The sequence below is a fragment of the Fundulus heteroclitus genome, chromosome 21 (genome assembly GCF_011125445.2).
Source record: "Fundulus heteroclitus isolate FHET01 chromosome 21, MU-UCD_Fhet_4.1, whole genome shotgun sequence".
NCBI lineage: Eukaryota > Metazoa > Chordata > Actinopteri > Cyprinodontiformes > Fundulidae > Fundulus > Fundulus heteroclitus.
Genome location: NC_046381.1, coordinates 21,809,215 through 21,829,494, shown reverse-complemented (window position 1 = coordinate 21,829,494; position 20,280 = coordinate 21,809,215). Strand labels below are relative to the sequence as shown.

Sequence of the window (20,280 nt, the reverse complement as noted above, 5' to 3'; positions counted from 1 at the left end):
GCGGCGCCCGTAACATTCAGGAAGTAATGCTTGGTTATAATTGATTTTTGCAGAGAGTCAGGCGAAGAAGGCAACCTTTACTTGACAGAGTCGGCTTTTGGGAAGTGGATAAGAGAAAAAAAAGGTCTAATCAGGGTTAACAGACGCAGGAAATAACAGACGCTGAGGTTCATCACACTGCTAAGCAGAATAATCACTGGAAATCGTGTGTCACAGTAGGGAAGCTAGTATTTTTATGAATGTCTGAAATGTCAGCTGGCTGTAAGGAGATGACGGGGTCTGCTCATGCACTCTTTGTTATCAGAGAACTGTGCCACTGAAAAGCCGTGCCGAGCCCACCTATTGAACTGGTCTAGATTTAGCGTGGTTCAGTTGTTTCTGGCAGTTTGCGATCCGTTTACACTTGATAGTTATCTCAATTACCGAGCTCGGACCGTTCTCGGCATGGTTAAAAAGGGTAGTGTAAATGGGGTATTAGTCTGGACTGCAGTTTGCTTAGTGGAGGTCCAGTTGTCCCCCAGCCAGTGTTAGGGACCCTTAATGTGTGCATCCAAGCCCTTTCTGGTGGGCCTCACCTTTTCTTGTTTTTGTGGTAGAACGATGCTAAGACTTTATCTACAGGAGTGGGTGTCCTCAGCTTTCTGATGCAGGCACCTCTGTTTAACAACACAAGCTTAGTTGATTTAATAACCTTAATAGCTAATTAGAGGTTTTCTTCGTTTCTTGTTTTTGTCCCACTCTGGAGTTTCCTGTCATGCTGCAGGGGGTGCTGAGCTGTCACTTGAGATGTCTAAAGCTGCCAAAGCCAAGGATTCACAGTAGATACTGTCAAATTGCAGACTCTGTAGAAAGACCAGACTATAGCAGATACTAGCAGAATCAACGAGCACTGGAGACTAGAAAGACATATATGGTTTAAAATGTTCCAGAAGTTCCTGGAGGTTCGCACTGATAATGTAAGCTAGAACTGAGAATAACAGGACTTTCCTAAGCCCTTAAATCTTAGAGCTCACCTACATAAAGCTCACTGAAGCACAATCTGTCATGCACACACACGTTTTCACTGGTACAGAATCTATGACATTTATAAAGTGAAAGTTGTCAGATGCTGCTCCCTGCAGGTTTGATCTCATGCTGGGATCAGCTTGATTCTGGCTGCTATGGTGATATGACAATCCTAGATGTTGAAGGTTTAGAAAAGGTTGGCATGCTGCTAATGCAGAGAGATCATCTCAAGCACATTCTATATGTTGTAGTTCTAGGCTCCTTTTGAAATGATCATAAATACGGTTGTGTTAGACATAACATTTAGGATAAGATATAGCGTCCTTCCAATCTTAAGAATGAGAACATATTTTTGAAAGAAATGTGCTCAACCCCAGTTGGTAAAATTCTACATCTGATTAGAATATGGTTAGAACTTCCCTTTGCCCAAAATTACAGTGGGTTTTGTTTTTTTCCTTTAAAAGATGTACATTTATATTGTGAGTGTGTCATGATTTGTCTTTGGATGAACCCGGACACAGCACGCACGCACAGAGCTTGTTCTTGAAGTGAGTTTTATTGTACAGAATGGAGGGTTAATGATGAGAGGAACCAGAGTCTTTATGGACGGAGATGAAGGGTGCAGAAGCTGGCTGACAGGAGGAGCGCGGGGAGACTGACCGGGAGGAAACTCAGGAGCGGAGGACTTGAGACCGTGGAACAGCTGCGGGACCGAATCAGGCTGAACACTGGGGACGAAAAAGCCAGCGAACACGGGGAACCGAAGGCTAGAGAACATGGAGAATCTAAGGCTGAAAACTCGGGGAACCAAAAGGGCTGGAGAACACGGAGGACCGAAGGCTAGAGGACAAGGGGAATCTAAAGCTAAAAAAACACGGGGAACCAAGGGGCTAGAGAACACTGGGGAACCAAGGGGCTACAGAACACTGGGGAACCAAGGGGCTACAGAACACTGGGGAACCAAAGGGGCTAGAGAACACTGGGGAACCAAAGGGGCCAAGAGACACGGAGGAACCAAAGGGGCCAGAGAACACAGACGTGCCAGAGCACAACCAGGGCGTGGCACATCAGGGAAAGGTACGGGCGCTTGACAGCGCCAGGGGAAAGAGCGAGCGCAACACAGCGCCAAAGGGAAGGAACGGGCGCAACACAGTGCCAAAGGGAAGGAACGGGCGCACACAACGCCAGAGGGAAGGAACGGGGGCACACAACGCCAGAGGGAAGGAACGGGCGCACACAACGCCAGAGGGAAGGAACGGGCGCACACAACGCCAGAGGGAAGGAACGGGCGCACACAACGCCAGAGGGAAGGAACGGGCGCACACAACGCCAAAGAGAAGGGTCGGGCGCACGACAGCGCCAAAAGGGAAGGAACGGGCCAACGGCAGCGCTAAAGGAAAGTAACGGGCGTACAGAAACGCCTAGGGAAGGAACGGGCGTAAACAACGCCAAAGGGAAGGAACGGGCGTACAGAAACGCCTAAGGAAGGAAGGGGCGTAAAAAACGCTAAAGGGAAGGAACGGGCGTACACAACGCCAAAGGGAAGAAACGGGCGTACACAGCGCCAAAGGGAAGGAACGGGCGTATGGAAACGCCAAGGGCAAGGAACGGGCGTATGGAAACGCCAAGGGCAAGGAACGGGCGTACACAACGCCAAAGGGAAGGAACGGGCGTACACAACGCCAAAGGGAAGGAACGGGCGTACACAACGCCAAAGGGAAGGAACGGGCGTACACAACGCCAAAGGGAAGGAACGGGCGTACACAACGCCAAAGGGAAGGAACGGGCGTACACAACGCCAAAGGGAAGGACCGGGCGTATGGAAACGCCAAAGGGAAGGAACGGGCGTGTGGAAACGCCAAGGGCAAGGAACGGGCGTACACAACGCCAAAGGGAAGGAACGGGCGTACACAACGCCAAAGGGAAGGATAGGCGGACTGATACATTAGGGCTCAACAGCGTAAGGGAACGCTGGGGCACAACTAACGCACAGAGACGCCGGGGGAAAGAACGGCGTGCGAAAACGCCAAGGGGAAGGAACGGGCGTATGGAAACGCCAAGGGGAAGGAACGGGCGTATGGAAATGCCAAGGGGAAGGAACGGGTGTATGAAAACGCCAAGGGAAGACACCGCTGGAGCCTGAGGGAAGCGCTGGGGCCCAAGGGACGAGATCGCCGGGGTGTGAGGGAACCGCCGGGGCGCAAGGGAGAAGTTTGCCAGGGCGTGAGGGAACCGCCGGGGCGCAAGGGAGAAGTTCGCCGGGGCGTGAGGTAAACGCCGGGGCGCTAGGGAAAGATCGCCAGGGCGTGAAGGAAACGCCGGGGCGCAACGGAAGAAATTGCCGAGGCTTGAGGGAAATTTCTAAAATACCAGGAACCAGAGGGCGTCCTAACACGCCGGGAACACGAAACTTAAACACTAGGAATCAGAGGGCGTCCTAACACGCCGGGAACACGAAATCTAAGCACTAGGAGTCAGAGGGCATCCTAACACGCCGGGAACACGAAACCAGACACTAGGAGTCAGAGGGCGTCCTAACACGCCGGGAACAAGAAATCTAAAGACTAGGAGTCAGAGGGCGTCCTAACACGCCGGGAACACAAAGTCAAAACGCTAGGAGTCAGAGGGCGTCCTAACACGCCGGGGAACCAAGAAAAACCTAAACACCAGAAACTAGAGGGCGAGCTAGGCAGCAACAGACCGGGCGCGCCAGAGGGCACACACGGTGACACGGATGCACCGGAGGGCTCTGGCAGCGACAAGCATGCGCTGGGCAGCAACTGACCAGGTACACCAGAGGGCACAGCCGACGATTAATAAAACGTCGGAGGGCTCTGGCAGCGGTCTCTAAACTGGGCAGCGACAGGCCGAGAGGACCAGAGGGCTCAGCCGGAATAAAGGTGCGTCGGAGGGCTCTGGCGCCACCTCCCGGGGAGGGGAAGAAAACAGGAAAAGGTGATCGGAAACCAGAGACCTTGGGATGCCCAACTAAACGGAAACAGAGGACTAACCGAACTAAACCAGGGTACAACAAGGAAATAAAAGAAACAGGGAAGTCTAAAATGAAACTAATGGGGCTCGGAAACAACAAACTAACTAAACAGGGGAACTAAGAGTGTAGAGACTCTTAAGAGCGCAAGGAACCTTTAAGAGCGCAGGAACCCAGACAGCGCAGGAACCCAGACACAGACATTAAGGGGATAAAACAACAAAACTAAGAACAGGTTCGGAACTAAGACCAGAATTGACAAACTAGACAGGGATCCACAGGACTAAACAGGTGACAGGGACTAAGGCTAGAAAACCGAAAACAAACCAGAACACTAGGATGGGGACCAAAACCTAAAGAATAACTATAACTAAGCAAAACGGGGAGACGAGGGCAGTTGCAGCTAAACTAACGAAAAACTAGATAACCTAAGCTAGAAAATAGAACACAAACAACAGAAAATCTAAGGGAAAAAACTAGAATTTAGAAGCACAACGCAAAAGACTAAAGGCAAACCTAGAACAATAGAACTGAGCTGAAAGAAATTAAACCCAAAGCAAACAGAAACTCAACTACTCTAAAGAAAACGAAAAACTCCTAAATAATTCTAAAGCACAAAAAATCCTAGGTAAACCAAAACTAAGGTTAAGCCTATATAAATGATCAGAAAGCAGAACAACAAACCAAACTAAAGAACTCTAAAGGAACACTGGAAAACTGGAAAACCAAAGAATGTTAAGTAACTCAAAACCTCGGGGCCAAAATAACTCAAAAATAACAACTGAAACTAGAGAACTAGATGTCTAACTAGAAAACGAGAATCAGGAAAAATAAAGCTAAACTAGGAAACTAAAGATCTAAGGCAGGAACTTGAGCACGCAGATAGGAACTAGAGATCGCAGGCAGGGACTTGAGACACAGACAGGAAGTCGAGAGCGGGGATCTTGAGACGCGGACAGGAAGTTGAGCACGCAGACAGGAACTGAGACGCTGACAGGAACTTGAGACGCTGGGCTGCCTCGGAGGCGGGCTCCGCGGAGAACGATCTCTCCAGCGGAACTCATCAGCGGCGAAGGCACCCACGGAGACATTAACTGAAGCGGAGCAGATCCTGCCAGCTTCCGCACCTAGCTCTGTGCGTGCTCGGGTTCATCCTTTGGCCGTTCCGTAATTGTCATGATTTGTCTTTGGATGAACCCGGACACAGCACGCACGCACAGAGCTTGTTCTTGAAGTGAGTTTTATTGTACAGAATGGAGGGTTAATGACGAGAGGAACCAGAGTCTTTATGGACGGAGATGAAGGGTGCAGAAGCTGGCTGACAGGAGGAGCGCGGGGAGACTGACCGGAAGGAAACTCAGGAGCGGAGGACTTGAGACCGTGGAACAGCTGCGGGACCGGAGAGCGTGGAACTGTTGCAGAACTTGAGAGCGTGGAACTGAGTTGCAGAACTTGAGAGCGTGGAACCGAGTTGCAGAACTTGAGAGCGTGGAACCGAGTTGCAGAACTTGAGAGCGTGGAACCGAGTTGCAGAACTTGAGAGCGTGGAACCGAGTTGCAGGACTTGGGAGCGTGGAACCGAGTAGCAGGACTTGAGAGCGTCCGATAGAGCTGAGCAGAGTCTGAGAGAAGTGACTTGAACAAAAACCAAGTAGAAGCAACGTTCTTCAGGCTGACTGCAACAAAACAGAGCTGACATCGAATACTGGCTGAGACTGAGCAGGAGTGAACACTACGGACCGGCGACGAGAGCAGAATGAGGTAAGTTTAAATAAGGGTGGAACCGGGTGAGAGCAGTTGAAGGTTGATTGCAGCCTGACAGGTGGATTTAATTATTCTGAGCAGGGAAGGGAGAGAGGCAGTGAGGCACAGACTGCAGCCTACAAGCTGCATCCTGACAGAGTGAGATTTAAGTAAAAATATTCTGATATGAGATTTTTGACACACAGGACACTGTTGGGAAACCTTCGTTTTACATGGAATCACTAATGGTTTCACGAACACTGACATCCTTCTGTAACCACAAGACAAGCATTATCAGTACTTTTTAAAGCTTGGTTATTTAGCTATAAACATTTACCGACATTTTTAAAAGTACCTTTTTTTCCCCAGATTGCTCAGAAATATGACCTCCAGAAGGAGGAGGAGCTGCGCTTCTGGATCGAGGATGTAACAGGAATGGTTATTGGAGACAACTTTCAGAAGGGTTTGAAGGATGGAGTAATCCTCTGCGAGTAAGTTGTTCTGCCCCCGAGAGATTTTCTGACAGATTGCTGACAGTACATAGAGAATTGCTGTGGCTCAGCTGAGCTTCCTGCACATGTACACTATAAAGACGGAAGGAAAAGGAATACTGTTTTTCCCCCCGCTTATCCATATGTCAAACTGAGTGTCCCTCTGTCTCTGACTCTTAAGTTCCAAACACAAATTCTTTACCCCTCAAATTGATCAAATGTAACAAATCAAAAAGCTGACCAATTAGAAAGCTGAAGTTATTGTTAAACTATTGTCTAAAGTAACAATAAGTAGGGCGCAGTGGGTAGCACTATTGCCTTGCATAAAGAAGGTCCTGGGTTCAAGTCCACCCTGGGTCTTTCTGCATGGAGTTTGCATGTTCTCCCTGTGCATGCATGGGTTCTCTCCGGATACCATGGCTTCCTCCTCCAGTCTAAAAACAAGACTGTTAATTGGTCTCTCTAAAGGTGTGAGTGTGTGCGAGAATGGTTGTTTGTCCTGTCTGTCTCTGTGTTGCCCTGCGATAGACTGGCGACCTGTCCAGGGTGTACCCTGCCCCATTGAGAGCTGGAGATAGGCATCAGCACCCCTCGTGACCCCAACAGGGATAAGCGTGTAGGAAAATGGATAGATGGCACAATAAGTAAATAAGGACGTCTTGTGGTTAAAATCGGAACAACATATACACGCAGCCTGCAGTTTCCTCAACGGTACGTTGCTGCTGGGAAACCCCACATATTTTTACTTTCACAGGATAGGCTTTAATACTACTCACAACCATGTGCGCTCAACTGTGGAGCATGCCATCGGCTAGCGCACAGCCCCACCAATATGTCATCCGACGTTTAAAACGTAATAAGATTTACTTTCTAACAAATTCTTTTAATGTGGACAACTGAGAAATTGCAGATATGTGGTAGCCTAGTGCTTAGAGCAGTGCGCTTGCATTCTGAGAAGATTGCAAGTACCCGTTTCAATCCCCGCAGACTTCCATTGTGGGTCCCTGAGCAAGATCCTTATCCCCAAGTTGCTCCCCGGATGCTGTGATAGCTGCCCACTGTTCCCTGAGGGATGGGTTAAATGCAGAAGACAAATTTCATTGGAATGTACAATTACAATGACAAAGATTTCTATCTGTTCTTTTGCCTCTAACACATTTAATAAAAGTCATATTAAATGTGAATTCAATAAAAGGCATTTAAAAAAAATGCCTTTAAAACCGGCATTAATATTCCATATTAATGCGGGAATAAGGCTCACAACACCATCGAAGGATGGCGGAGCGGAACGGTTAAGCCTTATGCTTCAAAACAAACTCCTTTTGAAATGTCTGGAACCGGATGTTAGCAAGGCTAATAGCATTTTGGCTAGCGGGCATTCGACGCTAACAAATAAAGGCTTTAGCTTTATTTTTAGTCATAATGAGTGGGCTGGATAACGTAAACATTAATGTCCCATTGATGTATGAAACCCTTGTGGAGATAACCTTTTTGTTATAACCATAAAAACACACGGTATTGATATTAGCAATACCGTGAAACGAAAGGCTAACGTGAGCAACCTCCGTTAGCCCTTTGTTCTAAAGGCACCATGTGTCCAAACGAGTTACCAGACATTTCCAGCAGACCATTTGACTTCTCCCTCAGCTCCCTGTCCAAACCTGTCTTTTGCCTCTTGTCAGTTCTGTCTTTTGGCCATTCACAGGAGGAGCATTGGAAAGCACGGAAGTTGTTGGCTGTTCAGCAGCAGGCAAGATGTTTTGCTCTGCAGCACCATGGGATAACCAACCGCACGGTCGGGCAGCTTGTTGGTTCTGCGGCATTGCAGAAACACGCATGTGTGGTCGGGACCGATAACCATTTAATAGTCTGATCGCTCAGCTTGTCTGGTGAAGGGAGGCATCCACCGTCTCGCGTCTGCTTTCCTGCAACAGCTGACAAAAATTAACAAAGCTGTTTTGGCATCCCTTACTTTGCGGCTGGTTTGTGCAGAAGTCAGAGTGAAACTTAGCTCTGTCCCAGCAGTTCCTCCGATGCCAGGGAGGTCCTCCATTGAAGCAGGCAGACGAGTTTAACAGACCCTGGGTCAAGCATGGCTGGTCCAGGCACCTTCCTTCAGATGCTGACTTGTGTATCGGTCAGGCCCGTGCAGGGCCCATGGTCCGAAGCAGCTCTTTCCTGGTCTGCTCCAGTATGAGATGGTCTGAGCTGCTTGGTGTCAGGAAAGAGTCTCAAGAGAGTCTGAGAGGGTCTGAAGACGAGAGTGGTCAGGAGTATCCTGCTGAGAGAGGAGGTCCTTTGTGCCTGTTAGGGTCTCATGTTTGCAGCAGGAGTGGAATTCCTTTTGTTACCTCCTCCATACTACATGGCCAGAATTCAGTCTGACATCAAATATTATTATCATGGCGTTATTACGGCACAACACCAACAATAAAGCAACCATCTTATTTCATACATGGACGCATGAAGGTGAATTTTTGTTTCCAACGGAAATACTTTTGATTATTTGTGACAATCAAAGCAAATCGTACTTTTTTCCATCTTTGAAAAAGAAGGTAATTATTCATAGGAAGCTAGCTACATGGTTTAATCCAGCACTGCGTTCTTTGAAGCACAACATTAGGAAATTGGAGAGAAAATGGTGTTTTACACATCTAGATGAATCCTACCTAATCTGGAAAAAAATGTTTCGTTTTATATAAAAAGACCCGTCGCAAAGTTAGAGCAGCATATCTTTCATCATTAATAGAGGAGAATAAAATAATCCTAGGTTTCTCTTTAGTACAGTTGCCAAACTTACCCAGAGTCATAGCTTTGTTGATCCATCCATCCCCTTAGCTCTCAGCAGTAATGACTTTATGGGAGTCTTCATAAATAAAATTGATTCTATTAAAAATAAAATCATTGGCATCCTCCCAAACTATATCCTCAGTAAGCGAGGCTGCGTTGCAGTAATCTTTAGAACCTGATCACTATGTGGACTGTTTAGACCAGGGGTGCCTAAAGTGGGGCCTGCAAACCCCATCAATTTGGCCTGCCAGGAGTTGCCCTGGTAACCAAGTTCAAGTTTCATATCAAACTTCGTAGACAAGAAGTGTCCTACTTGTAACATCCACAGAGATTTCCTATTCTAACCTTCAACATTAATAGTACCTCAATAACTATATACGGACCAATTCACTCATGATGCTTGCGTTATATTTGAAATATTACACATCAAGATTAAACTAGACATAAAAGTAACCACATGAGGCATTTAGACGAGATTCAGACACACATTTGGTTTTGCACACTTTTTGGGAGGAATAATTTTTTTCTACTAAAATAAACGCTAAAGCTGTCTGCCTTATTTGCAATGAATCTGTTGCTGTTCTTAAGGAGTACAGTATCCATCGTCACGACGACACCAAGCATCCAGTGATTTTTTTTCTAATACAAAGGTCATGCCCGAAAAAACAGGACCACTGACCTGCTGGCTAAACTCGGTTCTCAACAAACTGCTGCTTGTCAAGACTCGATGCAATCTGCTAGGTTTCCTTAGATAGAAAACTTTTTTTACCAAGCAGATCTTCGGGGCAGGATTTGGGGCTTGAGTATGGACCGGGTATGCCCAGTTTTCCCCCATCCTGAGGTTGGGGATCACCTCTCGTGTCCGGGAGCTGGATATCCCTCTCGGGTGCTATTACCTGGACCTGGGAGTACAGAATGTATGTGGTGAGTGTCAATGTGACCTTTTTCCCCCCTTCTGTGTGGTTATGAGCATTTACATGTGGGGGCACTAAGGTGGGAACGTGTGAATGTGACTGGTTATCTGTTTGTCTTTTTTTGCCAGGTGTGGTTTTGGACTGCCCCCTCTCCTGGGACATCTCAGGTCTCCACTATGTGTGGAGACCTGAGAAGCAGACTCAGAGGATGTTATGTTGTACCCTGTCGTGTACCCTCTTTATTTTTGTCACCTTTTCTCACTTTCAATGTTTTGCCTCACCTTTCTTTTTTTCTGTGTCCATTGAACTTGAAATAATCCCAAAATAATATCTAATAAAGTTTTTTTGCATATATATAAAGAAGACAGTGATTATTAATGCTACACTGCCACCCAGGACATGTTAGAAAAAAGAAAAATGCTTACTGAATTATTTTAGAGTAGCTGGCAAACTGCTTTGCTGATCCGTTGGAAAAGGCCTTAGAGAGGTCATTTTACAGCAGTGCTGATGGAAAAACAGATAAAATGCATTCAATAACCCTAAAGGAGAAGACACAAAATGGCTTAAGCCAATTCTTGTACTGTAGATCAGATCAGGGTGTAACATGTACGTGGGATATCAGAAGACAAATGGTTCGGTTTAAGGAGGTGTTGAAAGAGTAAATAACGACACAAAGGCAGATGCTTATATTTGGTGTTGGTACCATATATTATGTGAACAAGAAACAAACAACAACAAACAATACCCAAAATATTTACAATCTGCAGACAAGTTGGTTTTCACAGTTCACTTCAGAGAGACTCAGTAGTTCACAGAATTTAACAAAATAAAGCAACATATTCAGGAGTACTCAAAACATTGCATCTAAATACAGAGAATGATTTGTGAGATGCAATCAGTCCATTATCCAAGTCTTAGTAATTGGACAGGTGTGTAAAGGAGAGTGGAGGGGTTGAGAAAAGCTGCAGCAGCCTCCTACCAGACCCACAGGATGAGGATGTATAGGGGCAGGTTCTGTTCCAGGTAGTAGCTCGCCATCAATTGACCCACAGCTGGGCTCAACTGGCCAATTCCTGCAGATATTCGACACACCGTGGAACCAGATGGTTTCTAACACCACGGCAGTAGACACAAGTGCAGCTGCTCCGGTGGCTTCCCCCTCACTACTGATTGGGGAAACTCACTTCAGCTTATAAAATGTGCCTGAACTCTATGATTGGTTAGACTACAGGGGTGTGTCTTGTGGTGTGTTCAGGTACTGAAAACAAAATGGGAACAAGGGATTTTAACCTGGTTTAACCTGGGTTACAAGGGCATGCCTTTATCACAGACAGGCCTATTGTAAGCACAGAATAAAATATAGTTAAGACCAAAAATATTCATACCACTGCCAGATTCAGGTTTTAATTACTCTTAGTTTGACAAACATATTTCTTTTAGCTGTAAGTAAAAGTGATGTCTTGGAGCAGCACATTCAGAATGGTCACTTGAATCTGATGGTGAATAAAGATTAGGGTGATGACAAGAAGGCCTTCCCACCTCCAAAACCTGGAGCTCATGATCCAAGATAAATCGTCAGAACATCAGATGAAACATGCATTCATTAATTTTTCACATGGTTTTTTTTGTAATTAAAACAGATGCTTTTTTTTTTATCCTCTGTTTCTGTTGTTTTGTTACCTTTGAGAGAAACCTGTCTCATTTCCTCTCAGAAACAAACTTCTTGGTTGGATGGGAATCATTAGTCGTGGGTGTGAGTTTTTTTTTTTTAACTTAACTGGAAGGTCACACATATATCTCCTGCAGATTTGTATTTGAGTAAAGAAAAATCAGATTATGCAGATGGAAAAATAAATGTTTTCTGTTATGAGCAATACATTTTAAATGTTCATTACACCTGGTCCTGCATTCAAAGAATATAGGAGAAGCATTATACACATTAACATAACACGAGACAGCAGTTATAGCCATGAGCTGACCTGCATTCAGTTCACAACTCATTAATTTCAAGACCTTTAAAAGGGTTTTGTATTTTTCTGTCAACCAAATTGGAGGGAACACACAAATGAAACCCACTTTTTTTTCAATGACAGTTTCACTAAATTGGAAATCATTAAAGGCTCTAATTTGAGGTTGGGGTAAAGCGAGAAAAGGGAAGGAAAACAGGCCCTACTAACCTGCTGGCATCCCTGATATTTGACTTTTAATGTGACCCCAGACTTTATTGACTGTCCAGTAAATTCCAGCTGCCATCATCATACAGAAGATGTACTCACTGTGCTACTAACAAGTGATAGTAAAAAAGATTCAATCAGCTGTATTGACCTCCTCCTAGATGCCAATGTTATGTCCTCTGAAGTGATTATAATCAAGAAGCTTTATTGTTATGTGATTATGTGTTCCATCCTCTCTTGCACTGTGCAGCTCCCATACTGTAGTATGGTATGGCAGCCTGTACCCATAAAGAAACCGTGGCTCGCTCACATGTAGCCAACTACTGAGTATTCAAAGATCAGATTGAATTTTCATAAATCTTTCTTGTTTCATTTAGATTAATTAATAAGCTACAGCCTGGTTCTGTAAAGAAAATTAACCACTCCCAGCTGAACTGGCACAAGGTAAGACTTTGTCTATACTCAAACCGAATGTCTTCTCTTTCTTACCTGAACATTAAATCAAGTGTTTCTCTAATTGTATGTATGTGGCTTTCTGCAGCTTGAAAACCTTGGGAATTTCATCAAAGCAATCCTGGCCTATGGCTTAAAGCCCAGTGATATCTTTGAGGCCAATGACCTGTTTGAAAATGGAAACATGACACAAGTACAGACCACACTACTTGCATTGGCCAGCATGGTGAGTGCATACATATTACCAACGTTTCTTTTTTTCTGAGCAGAATTTTGATTGTGAGCCATTTAACTTGTGTGGAATTAGTCCTGATTCTGTTCTGTCTGGTCTATCAGGCGAAGACCAAAGGCTTGGACACAAAGGTTGATATTGGAGTGAAATATGCAGACAGACAAGCACGAAGGTTTGATGAAGAGAAGATCAAGGCTGGACAGTGTGTCATTGGGCTCCAGGTAACCGTTTCAGCCTTTAAACCAAATCTTTGCTTAATTTTTGGGGTTTTCCTAATCGCAACTTCCTAATCTCCTTTACAAAACAGTGAAACTGTTTCAGCTCAGATCTCTATTTATTTATTTATTCTGTAGTATTAGACCAGTATAATACAAGTAGTTTTAAATTGAGAGATCCTGTTTCTGCTTTATTGTCAGATGGGAACAAACAAGTGTGCAAGTCAGGCTGGAATGACTGCGTATGGAACCAGAAGACATCTGTATGACCCCAAAACTGGCACTGATAAACCGTATGACCAGACCACCATCAGCCTGCAGATGGGCACCAACAAAGGAGCCAGTCAGGTTATACCTCCTTTTGCTTGCACATAATTTTTATTGACTAGTTTTATTCATTTTCAATTCAGTTTATTTATGTAGTGCCAGTACAGTTCTTTTTTTTTTACAGTGTCCTGTCTGGCAATGTGGCAATAAGAATTATTGTCTTAATGCCAAAAAGCTCGACAGATTTTACTTTCACAAGTGGGGCAATACGGCTTTTGCCGTAGTGCTCCTCTTGATTTATGCATGTGAATAGTTTTATTATGATTCATGCGGGGAATATCTCATATTATATGGACACTACAAGAGCAAAGGAAGGACAAGAAAAAAGGTGAGAAAAGGTGAAAGAAAGGAGATAAAAGGAAGAGAATGATAAAAGCAGCAGTAAAGTTCACGTCATCTCAAGTCACTTTACATAGTCAGTTCAATCAAATTTAACATTACAAATTGCTTAAAAGGGTTTTTATCGAAGGAAACCCTGCAGATTGCATCAAATCATTTGACAGAATCTATATATATATATATATATATATATATATATATATATATATATATATATATATATATATATATATATATATATATATATGAAGTAGGACCCATAGACCAGGGTTTCATACCAGTGAGGTAGCACAGCCCGAGGACCAGGGTCTCCAACCTTTTCCTTAGACCAGCGAGAGAGCAAGACTGAGGACCAGGGTCTCACGCATTTCGTTTAACCACTGAGACAGCTTAGCCTAACGACCAGGGTCACAGACTCGTGATGCAATAGGGCCTGATCGCCAGGGATGCAGACCTTTTCCTTAGTTAGACAGCAGAGCCTGAGGACTAGGGTAGCAGACCTCTTCCTCAGACCAGTGAGGCAACAGAGGCCGAGAGCCAGTATTGCAGACCTTTTCCTTAGACCAGTGAGCAGTGGTGGGCACGGTCGCTATAATACAAAAATAGATAAATGCAGGGGTAACTTTTCATTCCTTGTATTATCATTCAAGTTGAGTTTAGTAATGGTTTATGGGCTGGTTATGGTCTATTTGATTGGGTTTCAATAACTGTACAGTGTTTCTCATAGGTTGAGAATTACAGCGTAGCATGGTGCCAGTCTCTAAATCACAGGCGTTCCTCATACTGGAAATGTCATATTATTTACACTTAATAATGTGCAATCGAAATTTTACTCCGCCTGGTCTGGAATCTGTCATTTGGGTTTTGTTTTGTTTTGTACCTCAGAGTGTCCAACTATCTGTTCTTCATACAATTCAACCAATAAACCAACAAGTAAAGAATCATGCTAGCCAACTACTGAGAAGGTGGGGGGGGGGGGGGGGGGGGGGGGGTGAGTTACTACCTCGTAGCCAGGTAGGCTACTCGTAGCCTACCTGGAGACGACTGGTCACTGTCGCTAGTGCGGGAGGAATATCTGACTTGTTTCTAAATACAAGTAGTGACAATTTAGCAAACGAGAGCGAGCAGGAAGCAACACCATTAATTTCTGTTGAGAACGTCAGCACTGAAGACAACACTGGAGTAAACATTCATGCTGGGAGGGTTACCTAAGGCAGCTAGGGAGCACAAGGAGTAAAACCATGCAGTGAAACTCAGCCAAATGAAAAAAACTGGGGTTACTTGCAAGCAGAAGGGAACATTGCTTGTTCTGATCCTTGTGCTCCTGAGCTGCTGTAGTTACCGCTCCTTGTATGAATATTTACTTCAGTCAGTGTTCAGCCTTAATTAAATTCAATTAAATTTTATTTATATAGCGCCAATTCATGAAACATGTCATCTCAAGGCTCTTGCCACAGTCAAAATGCAATCAGATTATACAGATTGGGTCAAATTATACAGATTGGTAAAAAAAAAATCCTATCTAAGGAAACCCAGTAGATTGCATCAAGTCTTGACGAGCAGCATTCACTCCTTCTAAAGAAGCGTAGAGCCACAGGGTCAGTCGTCTGCATTTTCCATGGATTTGCAGCAATCCCTCATATTGAGCAAGCATGAAGCGACAGTGGAAAGAAAATCTCCCCTTTAGCGAGAAGGAAAAACCTCTGAACCAGGCTCAGTATGAACGGCCATCTGCCTCGACCGACTGGGGTTTAGAGATACTTGATTAACCAGACTATTATTCATTGATTATATATTATTCACAGGTTTGACAGAATGCACACATTTCAGTATAAATTAACTAATAAAATGTGTGCAAGGAATTTTATTAAGATGAAAACTTTTCTACTACAAAATGACAGGGTACACAACGCACCCTCGCCTGTTTGGAGCAGCTCAGCTATCCTGAACTGCTCCACATAAAACAGTTTGATGGGATTTACCCTCTTCCTGCCGAGCAGATTATTGGATGACGACAGTCATAAAAAACAAGAGCATTGGGTTCCTGGACTCATGTCCGCAAGTCTGTGGGAGGGAGCCTTCAGTTGGCTGCACTTGTTTGTTCAAAAAAGTGATCAACTCTTTGCTAGTGCATTGAGCGCTTTGGGTGGTTGTCCACTTATACTGTTTACATGGTAGAAGTAATAGAGCTGGTTGCTGGTTTCTCTCGCAATAACTGGCAGTACTGGAGTGGCTTCCTGACTGCCACACAAGGTTTTTTCTGAATGCTGCGGTTTGGGCACAGAGGGATAGAATATTCTTCTCATAAGCTTCAGCTGCCATGTAAAAGTTTAACAGTCATTTATCCTGAACTAAAACAGATATCCTCAAAAATATAGTGCTGTGCAGGTTCGTAACATGCTGTGTGTGTGTGTGTGTGTGTGTGTGTGTGTGTGTGTGTGTGTGTGTGTGTGTGTGTGTGTGTGTGTGTGTGTGTGTGTGCGCGCAACACCTTTTGTCTGAAGATGTGTGACACAGACTGAGTGACAGCTGGTGGTTATTGGTTAGTGGCTCAGACCGTTTAAGTAGCAGAGCCCGATGACCAGGATCTCAGACCTTTTCCTTAGACCAGTAAAGCAGCAAAACTGAAGACCAGGTTGCCTAAATGGGCTGATGTATCAATGATACCATGGGAAATGGATCATTTGGTTACATAAACTAATTAGCATTAATGCCAAATTAATTGTTTTACATTTTATAATGCTTTTAAATATTTTGTCTTTTTATTTTGTGGGTTTGACTAAAGGCATTTCTGAAAAAAGTCTGAAAACAGTGTAGAACTGAACCATAATATTACTCTAATCATGCTATAATATGGTTTCTGACAGGCGGGCATGTCGGCTCCTGGTACCCGCAGAGACATCTTTGATCAAAAGGTGGCGCTGCAGCCACATGACAACTCCACCATCTCCCTCCAGATGGGTACCAACAAGGTGGCATCTCAGAGAGGCATGAGCGTGTACGGTTTGGGCAGGCAAGTCTATGACCCCAAGTACTGCGCCCCTCCAACAGAGCCAGTTATTCACAAAAATGGTAGCCAGAGCACAGGTACAAACGGTTCAGAAATCAGTGACAGTGATTACCAGGTTGAAATCCAGGAGGAGGAGTACCACGCAGATTACCTTGACGAGTACAATTCTCACTATGATGATCCAAACATTGACTATTAGTACAAGGCTTTAGGTTTAAAGTAGTGTTTTTGTATCAAACACATAACAACAAACACCTTTAGCTCTCCTTAATATTCCCTTTTCAAGTCCTGAAATAAAGAAGTACCTTGTCTTCCTTCTTGAACTAGTTACTGAGCCGCAGAGGTCCCAAGGTTTAGTACTATTAACAACAGATATAGTTTTGCGAAAGGTAATCTTCTACTTTTTGAAGAATGCTTTATTGATATAACTCCGATATAGTGGACCAGCTATATTGTAATAAGTGAAATTGTTAATGTCCTGTGTTTATTTTCAGGATGAAAACACAGCTGATCCATATAAAGTCTGTTCTTAAATCCTCAGCAGTAGACTTATTTATTTTCCCTGCTTCTGCATGCCATCAGTTCATTCCTGCAGCTGTTGTTGATGCTTAAGTTATATTGTAACTATGGTTATTCAAAGTAAAATTATGATTCCTCAATAACAAGTGTCTGAATCCTTATGGATGTGTGGTGGTGATGATTTTACAGCCAGACATCACTTTGCTTTATGTTATCTTTTATCTTTCCCAAACTTGTTTATTACAATGACTCTTTTATAAGTACCGTGTTATGGTCCATAATTAAAACTGTGTCTTTCAATAAAGTCTTAAATTGTTTTAATCAGACTGTCTGCACATTTCTGTTCAACTTATATCACTTGTACAGCTATGTTGGAAAAGGATCTTACTGAACATATAAAAAATATATTTTGGAGCCCTTAAGTCTATTTTAATCATACTGTAAAACTCCAAAATACACCAGTTATATGAAATATTGCCTGACTGGAAAGGAATTTTGATGGTGCAGTTGTATACATCAGTCACAGGCTCAATGCCTATTTTTGGACATATCCCTTGTGACGAGTTGAGCAAACAAGCTTGTGTCTGCTCTAACCCTTTGGTCAGGCATCCGGGGATTCCCGAAAGTTGAAGACAAAGAATGTTCAGCCAATGACCTTTATGAGAACAAAATGGAATTCTTTCTGATGCCTTTCTAATCCCCCCACACCCCCTTTCCCTGGGAGAATTATCACTGTGTGCAGGTTAGTGGAATCCACCGTGAAAGCACAACACGCACTGAAAAAACTATAGTAAAAAAAAAGTTACATTAAGCAGACAGAAAAATTCCAATTCAGGCAAAATGTTATACGCTCAACAAAAATATAAACAAAACCTTTTTGGTTTTGCTCCCATTTTTTTATGAGATGAACTCAAAGATCTAAAACCTTTTCCACATACACAATATCACCATTTTCCTCAAATTATTGTTCACAAACCAGTCTAAATCTGTAATAGTGAGCACTTCTCCTTTGCTGAGATAATCCATCCCACCTCACAGATGTGCCATATCAAGATGCTGATTAGACACCATGATTAGTGAACAGGTGTGCCTTAGACTGCCCACAATAAAAGGCAGTTAGGGTGCTTGAGCACCCCTAAAAATGGCCTAAATACACCTCTGGTGGTGATGAACAAGCCCAGGCAAGTCTCAACTTTGTAGGTGGTCAAAACACTTGCGTGAGTGTCTCTCACTCTCTCTCCCTCTCTTTTCTTGCTTTTTTTGTAACAAGTAACTAAACCAAACATTGAAAATGTATCGGAGTAAAAGTATGCAATTAAGTTCGGAAATATAGTGAAGTAAAAGTATAAAGTACTCCAAAATATACTTAAGTACGGTAGTGAAGTATTTTTACTTCATTACTATACAACACTGGTAAAGGGTTCTAAACTTGGATTATTTAAGTTCTCTACTGTTAGCGGTCTGCTATTCACGATAGACATAGCTTCATAGAAAAACGTTCTAAGAGATGAATTATCAAGTGTCGTAGAAGCTCTATCTAGAATATTAATTAAGACACTCCTAATTTGCCTTTCCCAAATGCCTCCCATGTGACTTGCTGAAGGGGTGTTCAAAATGAACTCACATCACATTTAACTGCTCTTTGCTACAGTCTTTCAAAGCATTCAAAAACTTTCTCTTAGCACCAATGTAGTTAGTACCTTGGTCGTATCTAATTTGTCTTGCATAACCACGAATAGAGATAAAACAACGTAATGCGTTGATAAAAGCATCACTTGTAAGATCTAACATTTCAATATGGATGGCTCTAGAACACATGCATGTAAAAAGTAGACCATACCTTTTAAGTTGTTTTCTACCATCTTTTACATAAAAAGGTTTGAAACAGTCCATACCACAATAGGAGAATGGGGTTGTTGTTTCCATTTTGTCCTCTGGTAAGTCTGACATACATTGGTCTTGTGTACTTCTCCTGTACTTCCTGTTGGTCGTGCACCTGTAGATGTGAGAAGTAACAGCGCTGCTGCATCCTATGATCCAAAGTCCATTGGAACGCAGCTCTGTGGTAGTTATTCCTCTTCCTTGGTGTTGAACCTTCTCATGAAAGTGTTTAATAAGTAAAGACGATACATGTCTTGACTTGGGGATGATGGCAGGATATTTGCTGTACGGCTGTAAACTTGCTCTTGTTAAGCGTCCTTCCTCCCTAAGTACTCCATGTTCATCAATAAATGGATTTAGGTTGTATAACTTGTGAGTCTTGTCCTTAAGTTGAACATCCTTTTCTGGGGTTAAATCTTTGAATTCCTTGCTGAATGCATTCTCTTGTGCAAGTTTTATGATTAACAGTTGTGCTTCTTTTCTGTCCTCAACACTTGTCTTTCCACTTTCTGTTTGTGTGACTCCTTTAAAGGTTTTCACAAACTTCTTCAGATGAGCGATAGCTTTGACAGCTCTTCTCCAATCTGAGAATTTGGTAAGACGATCTAGTAACATTCTCCTTTCTTGTACTTTGGTGTTGAGTACATGCACTGTTTTCAACTCTGGGTCATTAGACATGACTTCATTAACAATATCATTTCCAGTGGGTAGTTCCTTTCTCCACAGAAAATCTGGGCCTTTGAACCAGTTTGATTTAAGTATTTGTTGAACATTAAGTCCTCTTTATGCATGATCTGGGGGGTTACTTTCAGAAGGTATATAATGCCATAAATGGGTGTCCGTGAATGACTTAATTCTTTGGATCCGATTGGCTACGAAAACTTGAAATCTTTTTGCATCATTATTTATGTATCCCAATACTACTTTTGAATCTGTCCAGAAATATTGTAAAAGATTATCCATTTCTAATTCCCTTTTCAACATGGCACTACTTCTTGCAGCAACTACTGCTGCTGTTAAATCAAGTCTGGGAATAGTAGTAACTTTAGTTGGGGCTACACGCGCTTTTCCCATGACTAGGGCACAATGAACATCACCTCTAGATGAGAGTGTTCTTAGGTAACTGCATTGTCCATAGCCTGTTACGCTAGCGTCTGAAAAATGATGTAACTCACATTGTGTAACATCTGAGTTTGCT

General features: G+C 43.4%; 1 protein-coding gene across 5 annotated transcripts in view; it reads left to right on the top strand.

Moving 5' to 3' along the window:
- Positions 1 to 17,525, top strand: part of LOC105922003 (calponin-3) — a 76,898-nt gene extending 59,373 nt beyond the window's left edge. For 4 of the 5 annotated variants that reach the window (XM_036125478.1, XM_021313764.2, XM_012857888.3 and 1 more), the window contains 6 exons: positions 6,107 to 6,228; positions 12,484 to 12,550; positions 12,648 to 12,785; positions 12,896 to 13,012; positions 13,208 to 13,354; positions 16,540 to 17,525. In XM_036125478.1, coding sequence (XP_035981371.1) covers positions 6,107 to 6,228; positions 12,484 to 12,550; positions 12,648 to 12,785; positions 12,896 to 13,012; positions 13,208 to 13,354; positions 16,540 to 16,881 — 933 coding nt within the window. In that variant the 3' untranslated portion in view covers positions 16,882 to 17,525. The remainder of the gene's footprint in view (positions 1 to 6,106; positions 6,229 to 12,483; positions 12,551 to 12,647; positions 12,786 to 12,895; positions 13,013 to 13,207; positions 13,355 to 16,539) is intronic. The other variant, XM_021313765.2, reaches the window with a different exon arrangement.
- Positions 17,526 to 20,280: the final 2,755 nt, after the last annotated feature.